This window comes from Ixodes scapularis, unplaced genomic scaffold (assembly GCF_016920785.2).
Source record: "Ixodes scapularis isolate PalLabHiFi unplaced genomic scaffold, ASM1692078v2 PGA_scaffold3__209_contigs__length_174095766, whole genome shotgun sequence".
NCBI classification, from domain to species: domain Eukaryota; kingdom Metazoa; phylum Arthropoda; class Arachnida; order Ixodida; family Ixodidae; genus Ixodes; species Ixodes scapularis.
In genome coordinates this window covers 70067829-70095411 of record NW_024609868.1, presented here as the reverse complement: position 1 = coordinate 70095411, position 27583 = coordinate 70067829, and the positions used below count along the sequence as shown (strand labels likewise).

The following is a 27583-nucleotide window of genomic DNA, read 5'->3' as shown; positions in this document are numbered from 1 at the left end:
CTTTGAAAACAACCGCCGACGGCCGCGGTGACAGGGCTTCATGCGTACCGGCGGACTATCGGATTCTGGTCCCGACGCTGCCGGCTGCGGCGATAGAACGACACACCAGTTCCACCTGCACTGCGATGTGAACGCCAGCCCATTGAGGATTGGAGACTTCAGGGAGCCTTTGGAAAAGGTCGATGGTGAACCGAAATTTGGACTAAAAAAAAAAAAAACAATGCAGGAGATGTAGGCGGTACGCTACAATCCCTACAACACTACTCGTAAGGCGAGATCTCGAATGGACGGCCGTAGTTTTGAAAGAAGAGATCGAGATTGAACCAGGCCGACGAGGCGCGTGACGTCAACATATTTCGTTTCCTCCTCTCTTCGCTTCGCTCCCTCACGGCAGCGAGGTGGAAAAGAATCGAGGCTGTTCCCCCTCCTTCTCGGAAAAACAAGACATTTCTGTCAGATGCGGCTCCTTTTTTTTTTTTAAATACGGTCATCCGTTCGAGATATCGCTGTATGAGTGATGTTTCGCGGTGTATGTAGCATCCCGTTGCACGCTTTGGCTGCGTGTTTTATGGAATCCAGATTTCGGTTCCGCGTCCCTTTGAGGACGTCACAGGGTTCGGCGTGTGCCAGATGGGCCACGTGTGGCTGTGCAGCCTGAAGAGCTCGTACGCAAAGCAACGTTTGCTCAAATTGGGCTTGCTGACTATAAGAGGAAAGCTGTGCATTCCTGTGGACCCCAACAGGCAAGAAGTTAGGGTGAAACTCCACTGGGTGCCTTTCGACGTGCCCAATGAGGTGCTCCGCAAGGCCTTGGAAGAGTTAGGGTCCGTCGGCGAAGTGACCAAGCAAAAATGGCGAGTGGACGGCTTTGAGGACATCGAGTAAACCACATGAATCGCCTAACTGACGCTCAAAGAAGTAGTGACGCTGAAAAATCTGCCTCACCTGCTTAGAACCAACGGATGCATTATCCTCGTCGCCGTACCCGGACGCGCACCGCTATGTCTGCCATCGGGCAGGGCGCATTCGGCGGGACTGCCGAGTGGCCCGGTGCACGGAGTGCTGTGGTTTTTGCCACGTCACTCAGGTTCTCCAGTGTGAGATTAAGGGATTAAGGGATTAATAAATGAATAGTAACTGTGCCGTTCAGAGAACGGAGAATGGAGAACGGCATAGTCACATATACACTGGTTCTCCAGTGTAGTGAGTATGCCGTTCAGAGACCATAGGTAGGTGACGTTTAACGTGGGTAAACGCCAAAAGCGTGGCAGTTTTTCGTGGAAGTTGTTGAAGTTCAACGCAAATCTGCTGGACGATAGAGAATTAATTTACAAAATCAAAAGTAAAATACAAAAAAATAACGGGGGGGGGGGGGGAGAGAGAAAGGAATTTTTAGAGAGTGGGAATGGTTTAAACAGAAAGTAAACTAGACGCAGTAGCAAGGGCATGTCAAATAAAGCGGGAAGAGCGAAAAGTAGAAAACGAACTACGCCTTGATTTACGAAGGCTTCTCGACGAAGAAGGAAAGACACAGGGCGCCTTTAAAGGTGACATCGGCACTATTAAAGCGAATCTTGAAAAAACATTATGAAGAAAGATACAAAGGGGCGATGTCCTAGCCGGGGCTGAGACGTTACTGGTCGGAGAAACGCCCACGGGGCGGGCCCTCGCGCTAGAAAAGAAATACGCTGGAGGTAACAAAATCGCGAGCTTATACAGCAAGCATTTGTAGGATATTATTAACCCCTTGTTCAAAAAAAGAAGAAAAAAAAAACACCAAAAGGAAATGGGTTTGATGAATAATTTTGCCGAATTTAGCGAAGCTAGATAGCGACACCGCGCAGTTTTTGGAAGAGCCGATCAGCGTAACTGAGATCGAGAGCGCTATAAATGAACTCAGCAACAGCAAGTCGTAGGGACCGGATGGGCTCAGCGCAGCATTTTATAAAAAAGTTTAAGCCGGAGATTGAGCCCTTGCTGCATCGTATTTTTTGTCATTTTTATCAGGACCATGAGTTGCTCGTATCTTTTCTGTCCGCACATATTTTCCTGATCCCCAAGAATGTTGAGTCCGCAAAGCTCCGTAGTATTAGCTAAACTCTCTTAATACTTATTTTACAAGTAACGACAGCCATTACAAATGAGAAAGCACATTCCGCTGGAACAAAATGGCGTCATTCAATTCAGACCTCTGCTGTGCACCGCAATTCGCTTCCTAAAACGTGCACCGTCACGCAGTCGGTGCTTCAAAAAATGTCGCTACTTGTAGGAAGCTCTTATCTATACGGACTTTACTAGCCACTATAGGCTAGTTATTCTGGCCAATGTCGACTATTACATTTTAATGAAGCTGTTAGCACGGAGGTTGCAGAGTGCAATTTGGAAAATTGCAGGGCCGCATTATTTGTACAAACACTCACACTGCTAGAAGCATTCTTGAAGTTTCTGACGCCGAGTATAGACAAATAGCAATGCTCCAGATAGATTTAGGGAAGGCTTTCGACCATATGTGCCACAATGTCCTTTTTTTGTAGTTTAGAATATAGGGTGTTTTTGTTTAAGATGTACAGATTTGTTTTAAAAAAAAGATGTGAAAGCTACACGTGTGCAGTTTTTGCAGATGAGTTATACGGCCAGGGGACATAGTATATGGGGCTAATCGTAACGATCAGTCGGCTAATTATGTGAAATTTGTTATTGAATTTTTAATTAGTAAAAATAGTTATATGGTTCCAATTAGAGACTTGTTAAGCGTCGTCAAAACCCCTAAATTAATATTTTATCTAAAGACTTTGAGCGCGTGAGAAGCGCTGTAGTGCGCTAAAGATACCACTCGTGAAGCAGGTAAAAGGCTGGGCTAGATGAGAGACGGAAAAATCGCGCGGGCGCCTCACCGCAACTACTAGCCTTGTACCTGCTCAACGAGTGATAACTTTAGTGCACTACTATACGCTTCTCACGCGCTCAAAGCCTTTCTGAAAATTACTGATTTAGTGGTTTTCGATGACGCTCAGCACGTTTCTAATTAGTACCATATGTCTACCTTCATTAATAAGAAAGTTAACTAAGAAACTTTATTTAATTAGCCAACTGATCATTACGATTAGTCCTCTTTTCTATGTCCCCCTGGCCATATAGCTCACCTGCACAAATTACATAAGTGTAGCTTTCACAACTTTTTTTTTTTAAACATACCTGTAAAGCTTCACAAAAAAACACCCCGTGTATTGCCATTGGTTCACTGATTTTCAAAGGCGTAAAGATGGAGTATTTGCGCAACAAACTTAGTTCCCAAATCAATGTCCGTTCCTCGGTGCGACAAGGTTGCCCCTTTTCTCCATTGGTTTTCGCAATCTATTTGGAGCCTTACTGGCGATACGTCATTCAGTGTACAGGCATTTAAGGATTTATTTTTAATGAAATTGAAGTTAAGCTTCTGTCATACGCAGATGGCGTAGTCATTTTTTGATACGGACGCCCAGAGTGTCTCGAAAGCCGTTGAAGTAACGAGGAGGTTTTGCGATCTCACTGCTTGTGCCGTCGACTGGTCTATATGCTACGGGCTTTGGCACGGTGAGTGGACAACTGTGCCAACTTTTTCTGAATGGTCTAGCGTGCCACGCAAGTGCCTGGGTGTTCCCCTTGAACATTACGACGAGACTGCCGGATACTGGCAGGAGGAAACTGTTAAACTGAAAGCGTCAGCTGAACAGCACGTGAGGAAGGATGTTTCAATTTTCGCGCAAGCGATTGACTGTAATTTGTTTTTGTGTATCAAAGCTGTGGTATGTACTTCAAGGGCTACATTTCTTGCGAATCAATATTCAACGTCTCAACCGTGTTTTCGCAGTGTTTATCTGGGCGTCTCGATGGGAACGAAAAAGTTGAACGAATCTTTTTCTTCCGCCCAGAGCGGGCGGCGTTGGACTCTGTCATCTATTTATTCGTCAAATTATTTCTCGTTTCATGTTTATACGCAATCAATCCGGCACTTTTTTTCTAACGGTGATACAAACCAAGCTGTCTGATGTGTTATCAGGTTTTGTAGTATCGACTTGCTATGTGCGCTATGGACCGTTGTCGGGTTTTCTGAGAGGTAGTATCTACATGTCGTTTTCTTTTCGTACGTTTTTGCTTCGAGTATCTGTCATCAATATCGCGCAAAAGGTTGAAGCAGGACCTCTCGAATATTCTGATGACTACACCCAAATACCGGTCCTTATACACTGGAGTCTCATGACAAGACGTACTAAACGTGTTATAATAATTGGGGTTGTGGGGATATTTATACAGCGTGTAGTTAGTCGGCCATTTCAAAGTTGCGACGAGTCACTCGCTGTAGATGGGCAATTTAGCCAGCGTAGTAAAACCGCTAGCCTGGGGTCTTTAACGTGCACCACTCAGTAGTGATACACGATCACACGCCGGTACGATGCTCATCCGGATCGAAACGGGCACGGGTGGGGATTGAACCCAGGATTCCTAAGATCTGCAGCGCGAGCTTTCGCTCCACGTGCTCCGAGCTGGTGTGCGCTTGTGCACACGGCCACCAATCCCCCCTAGACGTGTTAAAAAAGAATTGGTTCAGCCAGGGGTCGAAGCATTATTTTTTTAAATAGTACAGTGAAACACTGTCACTAAAGACATTTTTAAAGAAAAAGGGAATGAACATTTACTGGACGGTTAACTGTACGTTATGCAAACAACCGGATACTATTGAACACGTTTTTTTTTTTTTTTATTGCAGGGATGTTTTTTTTTTTAGTTGGGACGTGCTCCAGCAAACCATTAAAATGGAACTCATGTTGTGACCGCATTGCGTCCGGTTTTGAACGGTTGACAGTTTACCGGTGCCATACGATAATCATGCTCTTGGGGCTCCATAGTATATGGAAAAGTATGATGGCGGTGCGTCATGCGGACGCAGGCCCTCGCACCTTTCGTGAATACTTTACTGAAAAGGATGAAACGGATTCGAGAATGTAAAAAGGTGATAAATATTGGCTTGTATTTGTTGCCAGTATTGGACTAAATGGCCACTTCAAAGTTCTTTTGACCTCACTCATCGTGGCTCTCAACCAAAAGACTAGTTGTGAGTCATTTCAACATAACGTGTACTTGTCGTTTGATGCGATAATATCGTCATTGTATTTATCTCGCCAGCGTTCATCTGATGTACGGCATAGCATTGCAAACTGGAAATAAAAAAAAAAAGTATCTGGGTGGCCCAGTCGGTAGGGCGTCTGACTCGCAACCGAAGGTTCGAGGATTCGAATCCCGCCTCCGCCTGAAGTTCTTCAAATTTTACGTTTCAGGCAAATGGATTACTGTAAAACCCTTAATGTTCGCGAGCACTTAACTTTAGCGAATTTTGCGAATTGAAAATTTTGCGAAATTCAAGGGCACTCGAAAATTTTGTTCCTTGAGGGTTTTAACGCAGGCGTCTGGAATTCGTGAAATATAATGGCCGCGATTATGTCTCTTTGACCGATTCGCGGAAATAAAGGATTTTGCAGTAATTTATACATTTGAGTCAATTGAGACATGTGGCGATCTTTAATTCGCATTACCTGTCATGTTTTATTCACTTTCATTCCACACGTGACGTCACGTTTCACGTGAGCGTTGTGGGTTGTTTGACATTCCCGCGCGATGTCATATGACTGTGACGTCATTACCATATCGACCAATGAGGATTTTCGAGGCTTTTCTAGGGCGCCACCGGCTTTTCTGGCACACCATCGAGGGCGCGCGACACGAGCTCCATAAAGCTAATACCCTGTCACAAGACTACCCAGTCAATATTTTACTAGTCACGTACATTTTTAATAAAGTAAAAAAACAAACAAAAACGGAACTGCTCGAAACCGAAGTTGAAACTGAACTGGGGAGGAAGAAGAAATATAGAGGGGAGAGTTGCTGGAAGTCACGTGGCTACACCCGACCGCGTTTTTTTTTTTTTTTTTCGTTTTCTTTTTTTGTTGGTGAGAAGCCGACGAGAAACTCGAACATATCATGTCGCACGAAAAGCGCAAAAGTCAAGCACTTTTGCTTGACGTTTGCGACTATTTAAAGCTCTTACCAGTTTGTGTTCGTAAGACGACCGATGTCTTAGGCCAGGAGAAGGGGCGACGACTCAGCGACGTCTTTGTGCGAATCAACTTGGTCGGGCGTTTCGTACGGAATAAACCCGCTATTTTGATGGGCAAACGATTTCTCTTTTGAAGCTAGACAGATTTGCCGGTACCGCGAGCAACAGTTCTGAAGTAGAGGTCCCCCCCTCGTCGTCCGACGCCATCGCCTACCTCGCTTCGTTCAGCCGTCCAGCACGCGACTTCCGCGATACGACGCCATGTTGAGAATTACGCAAAGAAGACACAACTTTTTGTAAACTTTTTTTATCAGCGCATTTGAAGTCACAAAAAAAAATGAGTATCATATTTTTTATATTTTTAATATTGAGTGTGTGCCCTCGATGACCCTCGACTTCGATTATATTCTGTGTATGTGTCTAAGCCATAAGGAACGGCACGTACGTGACCACGAAAAAGAAACTGAGCTCGACTCAAACCGGCCAGTTCTCGATCAGCAGTTTTCGGGCGGAACAGAATCGAATTTCGAGCTGCAAATTGTGTTCGGGGTAGTTGAGCTCTCATATGTCATGTACAAATAAAAACCTTGGCGATCATAATTACCCTGTCAGTGTCCCTTTAAAAACCCCAGGTTAACCGTCGTGCGTACTGCACTGACTAAAATTGTATCTACGTCGGAGGCAGCATAACCATTTCAGGGCATGCTAAATGTAACTCTCCATACATCAAACTGGCAAAGCTTGAGTTACCTTCCTTTTGCAGGGGAATACCCATCCGCATCCTCGCGATGTAAGCTCCAAATTGTACAGTTTTATTTTTAGTATTGGGTGACTCAATATTATGATTTTTGAAAACGCTGGTTTCTGTGGGATTATCTTTACGCGTCTTATTATTAATAAAAAATCGCCACTTCAAATTTGTTAGAAAGGCACCAATCTAACCGTTCGCGCCATGCCCATACTTTCAGAGTAATAATGAATCCTTCAAGAATGCCGATTTCTGCCATTCCAAAGAAACACAAAACGCCTGCTGAAGGACACCAGATTTTGCACTTCCCCATTTTGGCTACCAGGGTACTACAATGCTCTATTAACCAAATATGTTGCATCGTCTCGCCTTTTCGGGATTGTTCGAGGAGTCACCGTGACGTCCGGAAGAGAGTTCGTTCACTTGCGGCTCTGTCTATGGTTTCGTCCTACCACAGGTGGCCAAAACGTCAACGCTGCTTGCAGCCATGTAAGGTTTGAGTAACTCTTTCGAAACCAGTGTTGCGCTCATCATAATCGACTGGTCTCTAAAGAGAATGTCCGCGAACCAACGGTACCAATAAAAATCGTTTTGGGTTGTTAGAAATCTGGTTGTACTACGGCGGGGAGCAGAACTGGCTCATTGTTAAGCGCCGTTTACACACATGCAGCCGAGTAAGACCGAGAGAGTCAAGACCGGGTTTTAAGCCTCTTGCGACGGCGGAGGACGGGATGCGCTGCTGCGGAGCAGGTCCTGTGCCATCGCAAGAGGCTTAAAAACCGGTCTTGTCTTTCTTCGTCCTACCCGGTTGCAAGCGCGTGTGAACGGCGCTTTAACGTAATGAGGCTAGTCATTTTATATTCTAACGCGGTTACTTTTGAACATTAAACCATGCCGGCCTCTACCTTTCCTTGTTCTTCTCACACCCCTTGACTTGTGAATTGTTTGCTGCAAAAGAGGACAAAAAAAAAAGACCGCATTTCCACGCGGTGAATGATGTTGATTGGGGCGAAGCATGGTGGTGCTGATGACACTGATTTTGTTCATAGGTAGTGCTGATGGTTTTGATTTCTTTTTATTGCTCATAGGTAGTGCTGAGTTCCGGGTTGCGTTGGTATGGAACGTGGTTATATACGCATTTGAGCATTTGACCGCAGCGCCCTCTCGTCAATAAACGTTGAGCCAACGCCTGCAAAGTTTAACGCAATTATATACGCATTTGACCGCAGCGCCCTCTCCTGTATAGACGTTGAGCGGCTACATGCAACGTTTCATCCATGACATCCCCAGCTCTTGAGTTACTACCACATCTCAGAGTCCCCTGCTCGTCCCGCAATAGTGGCCGAGTGGTTAAGGCGATGGACTAGAAACCCATTGGGGTCTCCCCGTACAGGTTCGAATCCTGTCGAGTGCGCAAACATTCCTTTTCTTTTTTTTTTAAAAAAGGCAGATAATATGATGAGTTATGTGAACACGGACGCCGGACGGTCAAGCCTAGACCCTAAGGAGCTTCGCCTCTAAAACATTCGTGAGTCAACTTTTATCGCATGTGTGCCCAGCAGAACACCCTCGTCCAGTCTTCTGCGCATAGACGGCGTGCAGGAACGCCGAATCCGCAGCTGAAAGCATGCAAGAGACTTCCGGTCTTTGACTTGGGAATATATTAATATGTATTCACGTCTTATGTACACACACTACTCTCTTTGATGTGACTCCAAATAGTCCCCTCGAGGCCGGTGTCAGGAGGGACAACAGAGGAAAAAAAAATCACACAAGGAAACCCTCCAGGGCAGACAGAGTCCGTGCCAATGGTCGGTAGGAAATCTCCTGGGCAGGCAGGATCCGTGTCATTGGTCGAAGACCCTTAGACGGAGTCCGTGCCAATGGTAGAAAGGAACCGTTATGGGCAGACAGGGTCCGCACCATGGGTCGGTAGGAACCCTCCTGGGCAGATAGAACCCGTGCCAACGGGCAAAGGAGCTCTCAGACAAAGTCTGTGCAAATGTTCGAAGGGAACCCTTCTGAGCAGACAGGGTCCGCGCCAGTGGTCGAAAAGGACCCTTCTGAACAGACAGAGTCGGTACGAACGGTCGACACTGTGCACCGGTTCTCAGAAGTTGGCCGACGAAGGCGTGCTGTCCATGTCTTCGAGCCACGAGGCCGGACTGGGCGGGAACTCCCCGTAGGTGTCGTCTCCGCGTCCCGGGAACTGCTCTCCGGAAAGGCCGAAGTGCGGCCCCATCTGGGCGCCGGGGCTGGCAGGGAAGTAGGACGAAGCCCCGCTGTGGCCCGAGTGCTGGCCCGGCGAGTGGGAGGCCTCCGGGTCGCTGCCGGTCATGCCGAACGGCTCAGAGTCCTCTGAGGCCGCCGGCAAAAGAGACACCACGCGCGGTGGAGGACTTTGTTAGTGTCGCGGCAAAACGGGTTTATCCGATATCGCAGAAAACGCTTACCCGTCCTCTAGGAATTCAAAAATTATTCTAGAGAAAGAGCAAAATGGTATCGTATGAGCTTTCTGCACTCTGTATGTAGAGCTCGAGAAGCCGCATTTTCGAATCATTCATAACAATCGCCAATTGTGCCCGCTACGCCCTAAGCACCACTGAAATGGCCGCACCTCCAAGAAAATCTAGAATTGGAGATACGATGTTCTAAGCGTGACTTGTTTAGTGACTCCGGTCAGTGTTAAGCAACAAAGGCTTTACTAGGCAATTCGTTTATGAACAGGGCGATTAATTTGATTGTGCCTTCAATATATTGGGACATCGAGTCACTAAAAAGATCTTCGCTTAGAGAGCATCAGGACTTCCTTCCCCTACTGTATTGTGGGCGCCGCCATTCTGATGCTGAGTGAGGAGCTGGCGCCAGTGACGATAGTCACGATTCGAAAATGCGACTTCTCGAGCTTTCGATGCGGTGTTGGGAAGCTCAGGCGATATTGCTTTGCTCTTTCGCGGACTTTTTAGCATTTCTGGAGGACGAAAGAGTGTTTCGTGCGATTCCAAAGAGAGCTTTGGGTAACTGACAATAATGAGTTTGAGCACTAAGATGTTCAAAACGTTGAGAATGGTTTTAAACACTATGATGTTGAAAATAATTTTCTATGCTAGGTGGCGGAAGGTACGCCGGCCGTTATAAAGGGTACAGCCGTTTGCATTCATCTATCCATCTATCCGATGGCGGAAGTGTTGTCACTTTGACGCGCAGCTTATCTAGTGGCTGTATTGACGCGTTCATCAGTCACTTCACCGAGCACGTTGCACTATCTCCCAATGTGGAGCATAAGAGGGTACAAGTCTTGTTCATAATCTTTGCCTGTGCGATTACATTAAATTCAATGAATAAATAAATTGTTTATTTAAAGTTGGGTAATTAATTGAGAAAAAGCTTATTTTATCACTGTGTGAGGTCATTTTGCTATAAAAATGTGATGAGCGCTGCTTCTTTACTTAGGTCCATAAAATGGTAGTAGATTATGAAAGTCTGCTGATGATCAATGTCCTATGTTATATTGATGTCAAAATAAATAGCACTAGACCAAAGTGTTGGTTATATTTGACTTTGTTTTACTCTGAACTTACGCATATTTAATTACACGTGGTGAAATATATAAAAGGTAGAACACGTGGAGATTCATGACTGAGGCGCGGAGGCATTCTCATCATCGCAGTTAACTGTGTCACAAGCCAAGACCTCTCTTGTTGCGGTCACCTGTAGGCAGTCGACTTTGTCGTGAATCTGGAAATCTGTTCTTGGGGGGGGGGGGGGGGGGGAGGGGGGGGGGGTGCTAATCTTGGGGATAGGATCGATCCCCAAGATAATTACGCAACATAGCTTAGCACGTTGAGTAATGAACACAATTTGTTGTTTGAAGATGTGCACTTTAGTTGAACGGTGGGAGAGTTTATATTTAAGGGCCTGAAGGCTTTTAGCGCCGACGACATAAAACATCTGCTCAATGGCCTCGCGGCAGACCTTCTGTGGCACACGTTTTCCACCACAGTATTAATTTCTCTCAGCAAGAAGTAGAAATGGTCTAGAGTGAGCACCAGCGTGGTACCGGTGACGTCAAGCGCAAGCCATGCATACCTGGATGGTCCTTGATATCCCGCTTGATACTCGCGCCGGACGAAGACCGGAAAAAGTCTCCCCAGCGCGTCTTGCCGGCGTCCTTCTTGAGACGCTTTTCTTTGGCGCGTCTGTTCTGGAACCAGACCTGGACGACGCGCATGTCCAGGCCCGTGTCCTGGGACAGCTGCTCTCGCACGTGCCTGGCCGGCTTGGGACTGTTGTTGTAGGCGCTCTTGAGCGTCTCCAGCTGTTTAGCCGTGATGGTGGTCCGCGGTCGCTTGGTGGAACCCTCGCGCGCTTTGGCGGCCTCGTAGTCCGCCTTGCAGACAAGTTTATTGTCCTCCATGAGGTAGAACTCGTCGCCCGTGTTCAGCTGTCGCTTGCACAGGATGCAGGCGAAGCAGTGCAGATGGTACACGTTGTCCTGCGCGCGACGAACCACTTGCGTCGGCGGAATGCCGAGCTCGCAGCCCGCGCACTTCGTCCCGTAGCGCCTGTGGGGGGAGAAACCAGTAACGACTCAATTAGGGGCACAGCTGAAGCAAATATGCAGTGGGTCTGTACTCCGTTTTACCTGGGGTGCTATCCTGCATGGTCATAAACGTGAACGTTTGAGTTTCAGTATTACACCTCCCCATGAGAACCGCGCGCTCCCCTTCGGCCAGATTGCATGTGATAATTTGAAGCTGCTGCCATGGGGACGCTCGCAAAAGACGAAATCACCCGTTTGCCGTAACAGTCCATTTCTGAGTTTGGGTCGTGACGAGAAAGTGACGCATGACTACGTATGATCTACGCGGCACATAGCAGAAGTCGCGTAACTGGATTAACTCCAGAATTGCACTGTTTCACCCTAAGTGCGAGCTACTGCGAGTGTAGGAGGTACACGAACGTGCTCCGGGCTTCCCTTTTGAGCTGGCGCGCATGCGCAGTGCAAGCATCGTTCGGGGTCATGTGCTCGTGCTTGTAGCTCCTGCTTCGATCACACGAACAGGATCTAGGCACGATTGTGGAACGTAAAGAAATGAAGGCAATGCTCGTTGTGCAACGATGGTTCAACCAACGAGCGCAACGACGGGTTTTTCGCGAGCACGCAGTTCCCTTCGCAATGCTCGACGACTGCTTACGCATATTTATTCGTCGCGCAGCTGTGTGACCAGCTGCGCGACGAGAGACGGCGACCATTCGCAACTTTCACATGATTTCAAATGGTTGTCATATAAATGATCGTCGTTTAACAGCCGTACGAGGTTGGGTCTGCGACCCATAAGTAATTCTAATTTTCTAAAACACGAGCGATGTAAGAGCCTAACCTCATTATTCGACGTCAGGATAGTGTAGGCAAGCTACTTAATTCTAAAGCCTATCATCCAGGAGCTAGGGATCGCAATTCTCACACCGCGGTCCCCACTATCGCTTAAAGTTGCGAATAATCACCGTCGAGCAGCAGCTATTAATCGCGCTCCGATTTTTCGCAACGGAGAATTGCAAGGGCATGGCCACCACCGATGAGCAAATCGCTAATGTCTAGTCGATGGTAAGCAGAGCCGTGACGGACGTCATTTCTGTCGTAAAGTCAACCGGCTGGGAAGAGACAGCTTGGTCGACTTCCCCGAATCAAGGCAACCAAGGCAGCTGCGAAAGAAGGCTTCCGTCGCCACCATGACAAGCTCACCGACGTCGTGGGGTGCGTTGACTATACCTAGAGTTAACTGAAACTTCGTTAGCATCATCGATCTGAAGGAGATCGTCCTACATTTTGCCGCGAAGACCACCTGGCCATTAACATCATTGCGGTAAACTAACGTTAAAATTTGTGTTTATACCACTTGGTAGTTCGTGCACGCTTAGTGCCTAAGCCTAGAATCGCCCATTTGTTGCGCTTTGTAACTACTGTCATTCACGCAGTAAAGTCTGAATGGGTTGTTGATGGCATTTTTCTGCATTAATTAGATATTTGACCTATTCACGCCAAGCTTCTGCAGTTGTATGCCACTCATCGGGCAGGGTAAAAAACATTCAGTCAACTGAACAGGTGTGTTTAAAAATGAGTCGTTAGTTCTTTAAACAGCACGAGTTCAGTCTCCCAGAGAATGGCCACATAGTTGCCCACTGTAGACGAGAAATTTAACCACAGCAGTAAAAATGTTAGCCCAGAGACTTTCACGTGTGTCGCGCAGTGGTGATACACTACCGCACATCGATACGATGCTCATCCAGTTATAAACGGGCTGGAGGTGGTATTAAACCCCTGGTGGGTCCAACGATTTTGGTAAACTATTGTAAACTGAACCGGGCGTCTATGTTGACGAGGATGAAGGTTATCAGTCATCCCTGTGGATGATTGTTGTCTTCGTGACCAAGGAAAAAACTAAAATATAGGGTGAGTCAAAGGGATTGATGGGTGTTTGAAGGGACGGCACAAATTTGTTTCTGAATGTATCAAGCTAAAATTGTGCACAGAGGTGGTCGCCGACCGTGTATAAGAATATAACATTTTCTTTGAGCAAACTTACCTGACTTTACGGTCACACATATTTTTTCAGTGATGACGAAAGTATGACTTATGGGGACTGTCGTCATAATTACTTTAGATAAAGAGGGCAACAAGCCTACCGGTGCACTTTGAACCGAACTCACAACCTGTGGATTATCATCAGCGAGTCATTTTCAGCGCGCTACCTATTGAGAGACCTAATCGCAGTCACCACGGCAAGCAGGACACTTCATTCACGGCTTGTGTTCAGGGTGGTATCGCATTTGAGGCTTCACGAAAGATGATCGGTGTCGCGACGAACCGTTACACACTACAATTTCTTTTCATAACCACATCAACATCCTCGAAAACAAAAGTACCGACGACGCAAACAAGGCGTCAACACAAAATCGACAACATCATTTCCGCTGCTTCCAGCATGTTTGTTATGGAAGACTGTAGGACAAAACAAGTTGAGATATTTTAGCTTAATTTACTTTCGTTGGGGGATCGGTGACTGAGTGGGCTAGCGCACATTAGCTCTGGACACGAAAGATTGCGCTGCAGAACCCAGGAATCCTGGGTTCAATTCCAAACCCTGCCCGTTTCGATCTAGATGAGCATCGTACCCGCGCGCGGGCATGTATCACTGTACTGCGTGATACACGGTAAAGACCCCAGGCTAGCGCTTGTGATGCACCACCTTAATTTCTGAACCACTCCTAAGAGACCAGACGTCCAATAGAGTTTGAACGCTCCCCCCCCCCCCCCCCCCCTTTTCCGAAAAAAAAATCAAGCCGACATTATCCTTTCATTTACACATCCATTTCAACCCCCTTCCCAACTCCCTGGACCCAAAGTCATAAACATACCAGCTACCTGACCCCCCCCCCCCCACCCCTTCCCCCCTCGTCTTTTACACGTGCACGCACAAAAAATATTCATGGTTACGCCACTGGTATCAATAGCCCTCAACGGTTAGTCAACAATATCAGAATAAGGCAAAGAACCTTTATATAGGAGACTATATAGGCAGTGTTACAGTAGCTTTACAAACATGGATGCAAAACACAATTCCACACACTCAATTTCGAAACGAAACGCGCTAGTTCTTTAAAGCGCTGGCCTTACACTTATATTGCGTTTAACCATAGCCTCCTCTAAGCTAACAAAGCCTGGTACTTTGTCGACAGAGCCATAGAGTGCCCGGTCGCAGATTTAGAGCGCGAGTATCTGGTTGCACAGAACATTTCTCGGGGAGTCCGCGGTAGTGAGCGCAGAGCTTTTGAGCAGGAAAGATCCGAAACACACTGTTCCCTCGGGAGAAACCGATGCGACTGGCTGTTGATGTCGAGGCTATGGTGATTGCGGTCGCCGGGGCCTGTGGCTTCGGCGGCAGCAATTAAAATGTTCAGTAAAATGTCCTTTAACGAATTTTTATTTTCGTACTCATCCTGGTTTCGTTTTCCCTTCCCGGCATGGAAACATTTTGTACTATTGAAAATCATTCGGGAGAAAACCTTTTTGGTCTTCCTAAATAAGGGAACCCGAAAACGTCCTCCAGACGTCTTTTAAAAGATCAGACTGTCCCGACCAGTTCCGGACGTCCCGACGACATCTTCGTCGGGACGAAGACGTCTTAACCAGCTGAGGACGTCCTCAGGACCATCTGCGTTGTCTGGGCAGTTGTGTGCCCTACGGCGCATGGACCGCCGAAAACTCCAAGCAGGGGATAGTCTTTGGTTTTATTTTGTTTTGGTTCTGGGGAGCCGCGGCACCGCGGAAAGGCAGCAGCCAGTACCATGGAGGCCCGCGGTGCCGCGTCTCGTGAATATGATAATGTGATGTGATGAGAAAATTTACACGCTCTTTTTCACCGCAAAAATAAACTAGGCATCGCCGAACGCTCAGTCTCCGCCCAAAGGTAGAGCTAGAGGTCACAACCAGATGCCAAAGTTTCAGCCCGATCCGATAACTCAATCAAAAGTTATGAGTGATTTTCTGAAAATTTCAATGGGAAAATGGAGCCCATTTTCGCCCGTTTTCGGTTTCTGGTGCCATAGAGCCCCATGTGTTTGAAAACGCCGTCGGCCGCCATTTTCCCATTGAAAATTTCAGAAAATCACTTATAACTTTTGATTAAGTTATCGGATCGGGCTGAAACTTTGGCATCTGATTGTGACCTCTAGCTCTACCTTTGGGCGGAGAATGAGCGTTCGGCGACGCCTAGTTTATTTTTGCGGTAAAAAAGAGCGTGTAAATTTTCATTTGTGACACCCTATATATACATGCTTGATGACGACGACATAGGTTGTTGGTATTGGGGAGGATGGCAGTCCGATTCGCAGAAGTCCAGATTTCGTGGAGGCGGGCTGGGCGGGTCAGCAGCGAGCCATGGGGTTCTGGCACGCCATTCGATCAGTGCAGGGAGAAGCCCGAGGAACGTGATGGCGCTGTTGCTAACTGAGGTCCACTGGGGTCGAAGCATCGGGCTCCAAGGAGGTAGCCCAGTCAAAACAGAAGCTGCCGCCTCCGACGAACCGAGGCCCAGGGCTCAGATTGAGGCACCGCCGTCGCCAGGTGTGTCATTCTCTCAACGTCCTCGTCGTCATCTTGCGTACTGACCTTTCGACACTGTTCCCATGTATTAATGGCTGTAATCTCTAATCAATCAGCCCTGCAGTTTGCCGCACAATTTTGAGCGCGAACGAAGTAGACAAAACAGAAACAGTGAAATGGGGAAGGGGTGGCGCTTTATGTATATCCCCGCCAACAGGACAAAAAAAAATAGTATAGTGTGTTTCGGCGTCTCGTCGCAGCGGGGCGCCCGTTACATGACTCTTTTCTTATCCGTTGCTTGCCGCTCTACCTTTTCACTTTCGGCGGCCGCGTCACGTGACTATCTGCCAGGCTTTGTCAGTATAGAGGAGGCTGTGGTTTAACAGGGTCCGCCTCTGTCGTCTAACTGATTAGCAATCCATGCCACACAAATCTCAGTAAACTCATCGTATGGCTCTTTTTTTTTTCGTTGCAATTGCTGACGATTGTTGACACAAGTCTTACTGAGACCATTCACTGCAGCCTAGGTAGAGTGGAAGCCCTGCTCGCATGATGTTAGAAAAAGGTTCGGATTATTTACGTGTGACTGCGCCGAATAAAGAAAGGTACAACATGCACCGTCACTTTCAAGCTCCATAACACCGACGCAAGTAGAAGTCGAATTTTACTTCTCGGCAAAAATTATGTTAATGACTTAAAAGAAAATGGTTGTGGGTACGCTTATACAGCCTTGAAGTCAGTCTGCCTTCAATGAGCGACTTGTCCCTCAGCTGTAGATGGGTAATTTAGCCTAACGCCATTTCACCGTGCTCTTCAACTCTGTATTGCCGCCGAACGAACTCACTTAACATCATAAAAGCATTTTGGGGCGCGTTGGTCGAGCAGCCGATCCGTAAGTCAAACCCCGGTTGCGGTCAAAAGCATCGCGGCCATTTTGTTCCAAGTTTTGCGTCTATATTTTTCAAATTTCATTTCGCCAAGGGTACGAATTTGAACAATGCAAATAATCCCGTGCAAACTAGGCCTTACGTCATTTTGTCATCAAAACTCAAATTCGGAAAGCTGCAGTTAAGGGCGAACTAAGACATTCTATGTTCCACGAATGTTACCATGGCAAACAGCGCCAGATCGTCACGCGCACCATGACCAATGAGATTTCGCGGCGCCTAGGTATAGGGAGATGGGCAGCCGTTTCCGAGAAAGTCGTCTTTGACGATGTTCGCACGAGGTCTCGAGCAAATTAAAGTAAAAGTAAGGGGAGTTTGTGCCTGAGACTTTACGGTCACACATATTTTTTCAGTGATGACGAAAGTATGACTTATGGGGACTGTCGTCATAATTACTTTAGATAAAGAGGGCAACAAGCCTACCGGTGCACTTTGAACCGAACTCACAACCTGTGGATTATCATCAGCGAGTCATTTTCAGCGCGCTACCTATTGAGAGACCTAATCGCAGTCACCACGGCAAGCAGGACACTTCATTCACGGCTTGTGTTCAGGGTGGTATCGCATTTGAGGCTTCACGAAAGATGATCGGTGTCGCGACGAACCGTTACACACTACAATTTCTTTTCATAACCACATCAACATCCTCGAAAACAAAAGTACCGACGACGCAAACAAGGCGTCAACACAAAATCGACAACATCATTTCCGCTGCTTCCAGCATGTTTGTTATGGAAGACTGTAGGACAAAACAAGTTGAGATATTTTAGCTTAATTTACTTTCGTTGGGGGATCGGTGACTAAGTGGGCTAGCGCACATTAGCTCTGGACACGAAAGATTGCGCTGCAGAACCCAGGAATCCTGGGTTCAATTCCAAACCCTGCCCGTTTCGATCTAGATGAGCATCGTACCCGCGCGCGGGCATGTATCACTGTACTGCGTGATACACGGTAAAGACCCCAGGCTAGCGCTTGTGATGCACCACCTTAATTTCTGAACCACTCCTAAGAGACCAGACGTCCAATCGGGCTGACTACTTTCCGGCCGTATAAACACACAACGCAATTATTTATTTGGTTGACCTTCGGTTGGGAGGGAAAAGAAACGGTGCTTCATAAAATAGTCGATTTAAATTTCTATCTGATTTAATGAGACATACGTTATTTACGTAAAACTTTGCTGCTAATAACGTTCAAAATTCCGTTAGCGACCCCTTTTTTTTTCCCTTTTGCTCATTTCCTCTGACGCCTTCAAAAAACCACCCGTAGGTTTTTCGAGAGTTTCTTTTAATCTTTTTTTTTATTAAAACGTTATTTTTATCTAGAACAAAAATGAAAAGAATTTACGCCCACGCCCCTATTGGCGGCGTGTGCGAAGTACAAGATGCGCTTCTCTAGCTATCATGATCATTGTTTCTGACGTGACGGGTAGTTCAGACCGGGACAGACCTCGCAGGTCTTGGATCCCTCAGCTCGTCAGCTCGCTTCCTGCGTTGTTTGGGTAACGCGGGGAAAAGCCCGTTTCACGCGTTGTGTTTATTTGGTAAAGTGATATCCGTAATAGGAGAGTTTACCAAAGTTTGAAACCGCACGTGCCAACAAACAGTTTTGGCACAGAGGTGTCGAAGCGCTCAGATGATTGTGTGCTGTTCTCTACTCCAGTACAAAAAGCCCGCCTTTCGTTTACTGAGAATGTTTAGAAGATTTGGATGACTCTTATTGGGTGCTAGGCATTATTTCATGAATGATGCGGAATTTTCGTACTCACGCTAGCATGAATAATCTATTTCGCGCCCTTGTTTTGTCTAGAGTTTTGCTGAGTGGTATGGTCGTGCTGAGTTGTGACGCGTCGTTTCGTACGTATTGTTTGTGATAGATATGTTGGAGAGCACATCTATTTTGATTACGAATACCTACTTGATCTGCTTCATATTGTACCCTTGCACAAAAGAAGATTAGCGGAAGGCATGGTGTTTTTTATGTGAGACAGAGAACGCTATGGGTTGATGCATCCTTGCTTTCAAGTAAGATTAATTTTTGTGTATCTCAAAAGCGTATAAGATGTTCATTTCTTTTTTTCCCCCAGAGAAAGTTGGTGTTCAGTCCCTAATGACACGTCTACAGCTCCTTTATAACAATGATGGGAGTGATTTAGACTCGTTTTCACCCCTCATAAGTTTTAAACGAGTCTTGTTGGCCGCTCAACAAACAGCCGAGGTCTTTTTTTTTATGTAGTTTTGTTTATTTACTCTTACTTTTCCAAAAAGAGTCTTGTTTCTGGCATATTGGGCAGAATTATTTCAAATTCAATTTAAACCAAGAAGATACGTGTTGACTTGCTCTACAAGCCAGAATTCGAGGTTTACAGTTTGTGACCTTAGGCAGTGGTATACGGAATGGCGTTCCAAAAAACGGCGTTCCTGGAACGCGTTCCTTTTAGGAGGAATGAAGGAATGCCGCCGTTCCATCTTGCATCGGTAGAACTGGAACGGGAACTCGTCACATGTTTACTGAAACAGAAAAAGGAACGGCGTTCCTTTTTTTTTTTCGTCCATTGGGGTAATTTTTTTTTTTTATTTCTAAGAGGGAAATTTTAAAAGTATAAAAACAATATGTTTACGAAGAGCAGGATCTCGTTAACGTTTTGGTTACTTAACTTAGGGTTTAATTTGTGTGGTCCTCGCTTGGTAACAGTCGGGTGCAGAACTAGTGGACATCGATTCTTTTTTCGGTGCCTGAGACTGCAGTTCAAAAAGCAAAACTTTTAGTCGAAGGAAAAGACACTGAAAGAGGGCGTTTCAAACTCAGCTACTTCCTTCGCTTCCACGACTCCTCATACAGGAGAAATCTAAGGCCAACAACAGCGTTTCCTGAACTTCCACAGAGAGACCTACAGTTACAACAAAATAACAGGTTACCAGACATCGAACACAACTTTGTATGCCGAATATTGATCACTTAAAATATACACAAAAATGTATCTTTATTTCTTTTCCCCATGCCCTCACCTTCAAACTGAACAACGAATCCAACCTTCACGAAGAAGGACTTGTAGTTTTCAAGACTATCCTTCCAAAACCCCTACCCTCTTTTTCACTTGCTCGTCTTGCGGACAGCAACACCGAGAAGCAACTGTTGTTATGTTCAAACAACGGACTTTGTTTAAATAAAACGTGTCAGGTTGTTGTAAAACGCTCGTGCAATAGGGGGTCACAGTATATTTGGTTCGTCTGAATCGCCCACCAGAAACATGAATATGGTCAAAACCTGAGATTTTTAAATATGAATATATCAACAAATGAAACCCTGCTTCCGCTTGTTTTCTTCTCCTTGTGCTCTTCCATCACGACATTCAAATGTGTATGTTCCCACTGGATGGGATATATATATATACAGGGTGTTTCACGAAAGGTGGACAAATTCGATATTGCGAAAACTACGCGTTGCAACAAAAAAAAGAAAAAAAAGTTTCTGTCGTTTTAGTCCTAGGCCACGGGCCTATTTAGGAAAGTTATTAAAGTCCGGGATAATTAAATTGCTAATTATTTTTGAGTAATTAAATTTTTGAATATTATGTTTAAGGGCATGGTTTCAGTTAGAGAATTGCTCAGCATCATCGAAACACTAAATCAACAAATTGCACAACGATAGAAGGAACGCGAAGCATTTTACGGCTTTCTAAAAAAACGCACAAATTCGACGGGTTTTTAAGTCTCGGTTTGCAATCGGAGCGCATCTTGGCCCCGACGACACCGCGCGCCGTGGAGAAATAGTGCAATCAGCCTCTACTGCGTTGCGCGAGGGCAGAGCAGCACAGGGTTTTCGATAGTCGACTATCGAATAAATATAGATAGTAATATCGAAAAACTCTCGATAGTACTATCGAAAAACTATCCATTGTACTATAGATAGTCGGCTATCGAAAAGCTATAGATAGTACTATCGATAGTCGACTATCGAAAAATTATCGTTAATCGACTATTGGAAAACAATCCATAGTCGACTAGCGTAAACCTATCGATAGTACTGTCGACGGCTTAGAACGATAGCTTTATGACACTAATAGTTTGCGTCAATCCCTCTTCTGTTTTTCTCGCTTTGGGACACCAACTAGCCCAAGCACTTACCATGCAAACATTGGTTCAGCTTTCAGTGATGACGAAGACGGGAGTTCGGGCGAAGAGAGGAGGAAGGGAGGCGAGCGGCGGTGTGGCAACTGTGTTCGCTCCGCACGCGAATACTACTACTAACGCGCGCCAAGCTTCGAGGCGCGCACGCAGACTGCGGAGCATACGGCGCCAGCCTCGGCGGCACTAGCTGGCGCCTTCTGCAAGAGTCGTCGCTGGTGGTGCAAACCTATCGATAGTACTATCGATAGTATCGATAGTGGTCAGACATCTGACTATCGATAGTAAAAAAAACTATCAATAGTAGTATCGATAGTCGACTATCGAAAAACTATCGATAGCACTATCGGTAGTCAACTAACGTAGAACTATCGATAGAACTATCGATAGTCGACTATCGATAGTTTTGCGTCACTAGTGACTGGTTTAGCTGGCGATAGCAACCCCACAAAGACGACTGCGCTACTTAAATGGTTCCATCGAATCTTAGAGTCGACTGCGGTGAGACTTCGACTGAAACGGAGTAAATGGTCATTTTTGGCGACTTTGGTCTCGAGAGCGGGGACATCACCAACTGGCATGTTAGTAATGGATGTCGCTAACAAGGCTTGTTCGGAATGTCTTCGAACAGCGTTTGTTGTGCGTTCGTTTATGTGTGACGATGTCATTACGGCGGTGACTCCGAAGCTTGGGCAAGAGACCCTAGCGAGTTTCGAGACGAAACTAGCAGAGATGCCAAAGCCCGCAACGCTCTACTTGCGGTCGCTTGTTGTATTGACAAGAGAATTGAACTTGGTCGACCAACCATATGAAATCGTGTTTGTGTAGAAGACGTCCATGACATAGGCTCTGTTTTTCTTTTGCACTAACTATACACATTACGTGAACTGAAGCGCGAATTTTAACCAGTTTATTACCAGGGTTGAAGCAACTATGAGTGAGTAGTGCCACCGAGGCATCGATCCCTGCACCTGAGCCATAAGGATGCTCGATCAATTGGTGAAACAAATTTAGAGAGTTCAAGAATAGGTAACTATTACTTTAAATTTGGATGGGTGGCTGTATGGTCTAACTAATGGTGTATTAGTTAAGATTATCTTAATTGTGTGTGAACGTTGTTTTTTTCTTCTTGACATGGCGTGAGATAAATATGATCAGTTTATCCAAGATTTCGTCATTAGTTCAATTCGTGTTGGGAAAGTGTTATCGGTCTTCAGTGTATAGCGCGATACTGTCACGCGGTACTGACACACCTCGATATGACTTGCGGAAAGTGTACCGGGCTCGTCGATCATCATGTGACCGAACATCTGTATATATTGGATTGCTGGCATAAACTCGGGGCTTTTTGGCCTGTCCGTCCGGGCCTGCGGCTAGAAGTCTTCCGTTGGCAGCACCTGGCAAGAGCGACGGTACTGAGCAACCACGCTCACGACTGATCATCGTTACAGGCTCGCTGGCCTTTTCCTTTCTCTAATCAATTTAAGTAAGGGTAACCGTTGCTGGCTGCCAGAGCTGTTATCGGTTCACCTGCAATTATATTGTTTGCTCACTTTTGCGCTTTGGTTTTGTTTTTGCGCTGCCAAGTGATATTCCATGGCGAAGGACATTGCCACATTATTTAGTGACTTCAAGGAAGAATTTCGACACGAGTGGAAGTATTTCAGGGTATCATTAGAGCGAGACATTCGAAGTGATATACGTGAAATTAAGGCTGACATAAATAGCTTAAACGACAGTATGAACTTCATGAACCTCGAGTTCCAAGACGTTAAGGCAAAGTTTGGCACAGTTTTAAAAGAAAATGCCGAGCTTAAGAAAGAAAACGGAGATCTTTCGGAAAAAATCAGCCAAATGGAAAAGCGCCTAATCGACTAGCAGGATCGGCTCACATAAGCTGAGCAATACTCAAGAAAAACCAACCTAGAAATCAAGGGGGTTTAAAGCATGATCACGAAGTATTCCCCGACCTGGTAAAACGTCTGGGGGAATCAATCGGCGAGCCAATCGCTAGAAGTGACATTGCGATCTGTCATCACGTGCCAACCAAGGACGCCACAAGACCTAACATTGTTCTGCAATTAGTAAGCCGCAGCAAGCGTGATGCCGTCTTTGATAAGGCAAAAAAGAAGCGCATTAAGAACTCGGATCTTGGCCTTGACACCCAGATTTCCCTCTGTTTCTAAACAAACACCTATGCTCATCTCCGAAGCGGGTTCTAGGAAAAGCGATTGCCAAAAAGCATCAATATAATAAAAGTATGTCTGCGTTCAAAAAGGCAAGGTTTTTGCTTGTCAAGCAGAGAGGACCCCGCATGTTCAGATTAACAATGAGGCTGACGTTGGAAAGATCTGATAATTTTGCTACGTTGCTTGTACAGCGTTTTCCATTTTTTGAAAATTTTTTTTATGGAATATGTGGAACTTGTGTTGCCGGAAGAACTGAGTCAGTTCTTTTCTTCCCAAAATTTCACAGATATCTTTAGCTTGAACGCGCGTTCTGCAACAAATAAACATGACTGTATTATATCATTTCTGGATCGGTGCAGCGTATCATTCGATAAAATAATGTTAACGGAAACCTGGTATCAGCAGGATGCTGATATGCTGGTCCTGCCAGATTACACACATTTTTTTTTAAACCGCAAGCATAATTGCGTAGCGGCGGTGTCTCAATTCACGTGAAATCTTCAATTAAACGTGAGCTGCTGGATATTTTTACTGAAACTACAAGTGATTATGAGATTCTAAGCTTAAAATAATGGGGATAATACAAGAGCTGCCCACCTTCGGCGGATTTTGAAATGTTTATCTCTTTTCTTGAGCGCTTTCTAAACTGTATCAGCAAATAACTACCCTCTGGTCTTAGGGAGTGATCTCAACGGTAATATACTAGAGGATTCTTTCCAAACTAAGGCACTCAATAATACGCTGCACTCTAACAGGTTTCGACATGTTATCACGTCTCCCACTAGAATCACTACATCCACATCAAGTGTAATTGTTTTTTTTTATTACCAATATTACAACCAAGGTCAAAGTAACCGGAACCATAAGCTGCGACATAAGCGATCATATCCCAATCTTTTTGACTTTACATAATCATGACCCATAAAAAGGTGGTGCTAAATCTTCTGTAAAACAAACCAGGAAATGTCTATTGATTGTCCACTTGCATTTAGGAATGCGGCATTAAACTGTGATTCGACATCGGTTCTCTCAAAACTAGATGTGAATGATGCATATAATGAATTCTTAAATATTTTAAAAGCACTTTATGCCCTACATTTTTCGTTAAAAACCGTAACCACGAACAAAAAAATATGAAAACCTTTGGTAACCCCAGCACGCATAAATATGATGAGGTTGAAGACTCGCTTATATAAAACATTTTTTGAAGACGAGGGATCAAAATAAACTGTCATGTTATAAAAAACTTAGGAACGAATTGACATCTGAGCTTAGAAAAGCAAAAGCACTTTATGCCCTACATTTTTTGTTAAAAACCGTAACCACGAACAAAAAAAATAAGAAATCTTTTGGTAACCCCAGCACGCATAAATATGATGAGGAAGAAGACTCGCTTATATAAAACATTTTTAAAGACGAGGGATCAAAATAAACTGATATGTTATAAAACCTTAGGGACGTATTGACATCTGAGCTTAGAAAAGCAAAATCATCATATTACAAGCAAAAGTTTCATGAGGCTACTAAACAACGCCCTGACGTCGTATGGAAAATTATTAATGAAGTTTTAAATCGTAGTAAGGTTCCCACTCTATTGGCGAATTACTTATAGACGGCCGTAGCATGTCAGGTGCACGATTGGCTGAACATTTTATTGCTAACTATTCAAATGCACAGCCCAATGCACAGGCCAATGTAAATAATGAAACTGTCCTCTTTTTGCAAAAACATACTGATGTTGCGTTTTTTCTCAATCCAACTGACGAAGTAGAGGTGTTTAACATCTTTTTAGGACTAAAAAAAACAGCGAAAGTATTGACATTGATAAATTGCAAATAAAGTCAGTTAAATTTATAACGGATATAATTGCCCGACACTTAGCATACATACTTATCATTATCATCTGGTCAGTTTCCCACAAACATGAAGTTGGCTAAAGTCACTGTAGTAGATAAAGGAGGCGATAAGCATGTTATGAATAAATATAGGCCAATATCTCTGTTACCTGTGTTCTCTATGATACTCGAAAAGATTATTCTTATTAGCCTCGATCACTTTTTTTTGGTAAACGTTTTATATTAATAGACTATCAGTTCGGCTTTCGCAAACGGAAATCTACGGAAGCCGCCCTGTTATATCAAAATGAAATTATATTACAAAATATAGAAAAAAGGTTGATTGCTTTAGGTGTGTTCATTGATTTCAGTAAAGTGTTTGATGTCCTAAATCACACAATACTACTTATGAAACTTCGTCGATATGGCGTCCGCAGTGTACCAATTCCCTTACTTCACTCGTATCTAACAAATAGGAAACAGTGTGTAGCTACTGACGGTTTTTTCTAATCTTTCCAAAGTGTTTTTTGTGGTGTACCACAAGGAAGCATACTTGGACCTTTTCTATTTAACGTCTACATCAATGACCTAGTAAACATCAATAACCAAGTGCAGTTCGTTATATATGCGGAGGATACGAGTACGTTTTTCTCACCGGCCGATGCTGATATACTGTTGTGCCAAGCCAATCATACTCTTACCAAATTTGCACTGTGGTCTGATGCTAACCACTTTAATGTAAATACAATGAAGTTTAAGCAATCTTATTCAGATCGAAAAATAAACCCATTTCAATAAATTGCACTCTCTCACTAGGTACATCATCAATCGAAACAGTCAGCCAGCATAAAACTTTAGGCGTATTTATTTCCGAGATTATGACGTGGGATTGTCATGTAAATTATTTGATAGCTAAACTCTCTCGGGTCATTGGCATTGTTTCTCGTGCCGCAATGCTTTACCCCTTAACATTAAACTTATTACACATTATTTCAATCTCACTTAAGTTATTATTCTCTTGTGTGGGCTACTACAACAAAAACAAACCTTAAAAACATACTATTACTACAAAAAAAATTATACGATATATTGCTGATGTTTCCTACACAGACCACACAGAACCTTTATTTTTAAAATATCAAATAATTCCGGTTGAACGCACGTATGAGTATCGTTTTCTTTGTTCCATTCGTTTCTCCTCCACACGATGCATTGATTTCTTATTCACTCTTCCTGAGCTTGTAAGGCATAGCAATGATGTCAACATACGCCGCAGAGAAGCATGGGTCCTCTCTTGTTCCCGCACAAACTACAACTTACAAGCTTTAAATTATAATGTACACTTGTTTTAAATAAATGCCTCACAAACAACATAAACATATACACAGTTAGCAAACGAGACTTGCGCTCTTATTTATCTTCGTTGTTTCCTAACTTAGTGTTATAATTTTTACAAAGTTCCGATTTTAATTTATTTTTTGTTTCATCAAATGTTACGCTAGTACTACCAAGCTGCTGACAATGTAATAAGGGTCCCAGACCCAGTCAAGCTGTCTCAACAGCTTTTTGTCTGGGACTCCTTCCAGTGTTTCTGGAGCAATTAAGCTTTGAAAGCTTTCATTCATCCCGGTAGAAAACGCGACAGTTATATCACATTAAATGTTTTTGTTAGGTCGAGGTTATCAAGAGGTAGGTCAGATATGCTGAATCGGGTCTGAGTGATAAGAGAAGAGAGAAAACGAGGGGTGAAAAACATCACTCCCACTTAAAGAGCCACCCTTGCAGCTTTTAATGGTATGAACAAACTAAACTTCATTCTTACTCACAATAGAGCTGTTGAGTGTGTCACTTCAATTCGCATAATAAGACGAAAAATACGCAGGATGTACGGTTCAATTGTGACTTCCTTTAGAATAGCAGCGCTGCCTGTGCTACAGGTGTCCTCTCTCTCTCCCTCTTTTTACTTTGTTTCGTCTAACAAGTAAACCTACTCATCTGCTTGTCTGTCGATGTCAACACCGATAATAGAGATCTATCGATTTGTGCGTCACTTTAGCAAAAACAACCGGATATAAGTTTACATGTTGCAGTACTACGTTGCCGCACGTATTACGTTCTTTTTTTTTATTTCTTGACCTTAGAAAACGTTCGTTTCAGCGGATGCACCCGTCATGAAGGACTCAAAAGAAACGGTTATTTTAGAAGCACTTTAGACTTGCATTTTCATACACTGCCAATTAAGTATTCGTGATTAAAAATATCAGAAAACCCCAATCTAGTATGGCGAGAGAAAACATGCGAACCACTGAAAACAACTTGAGACTTTTTGTAATTGGTGCGTTCTACAATAGCAAAGGTAATTATATTTCTAGATATATTTTTTTAAACGAGTGCGTTTCGGTAGAATTGTGATTTAGAAAACAAAGCTACTAAGAGAAACAAAATATTTGCCTTTTTCTCCTTCTTATCACCCATCAAGGGGTTTAAAAAGTACTGAACTAGAATCAAAAATATGCACCTAACAGTCTTTGTGCTTGTGT

The 27583-nt window shown here is 44.6% G+C and overlaps 1 protein-coding gene across 1 annotated transcript in view; it reads right to left on the bottom strand.

Moving 5' to 3' along the window:
• Positions 1 to 8949: 8949 nt before the first annotated feature.
• The window catches only part of LOC8052899 (LIM/homeobox protein Lhx3), a 32031-nt gene continuing 13397 nt past the window's right edge, over positions 8950 to 27583 (bottom strand). Inside the window, exons 3-4 of the mRNA XM_040501360.2 lie at positions 10929 to 11404; positions 8950 to 9197 (exon numbers count right to left, since the gene is read on the bottom strand). Of these exons, the coding sequence (XP_040357294.1) occupies positions 8950 to 9197; positions 10929 to 11404 (724 nt within the window). The remainder of the gene's footprint in view (positions 9198 to 10928; positions 11405 to 27583) is intronic.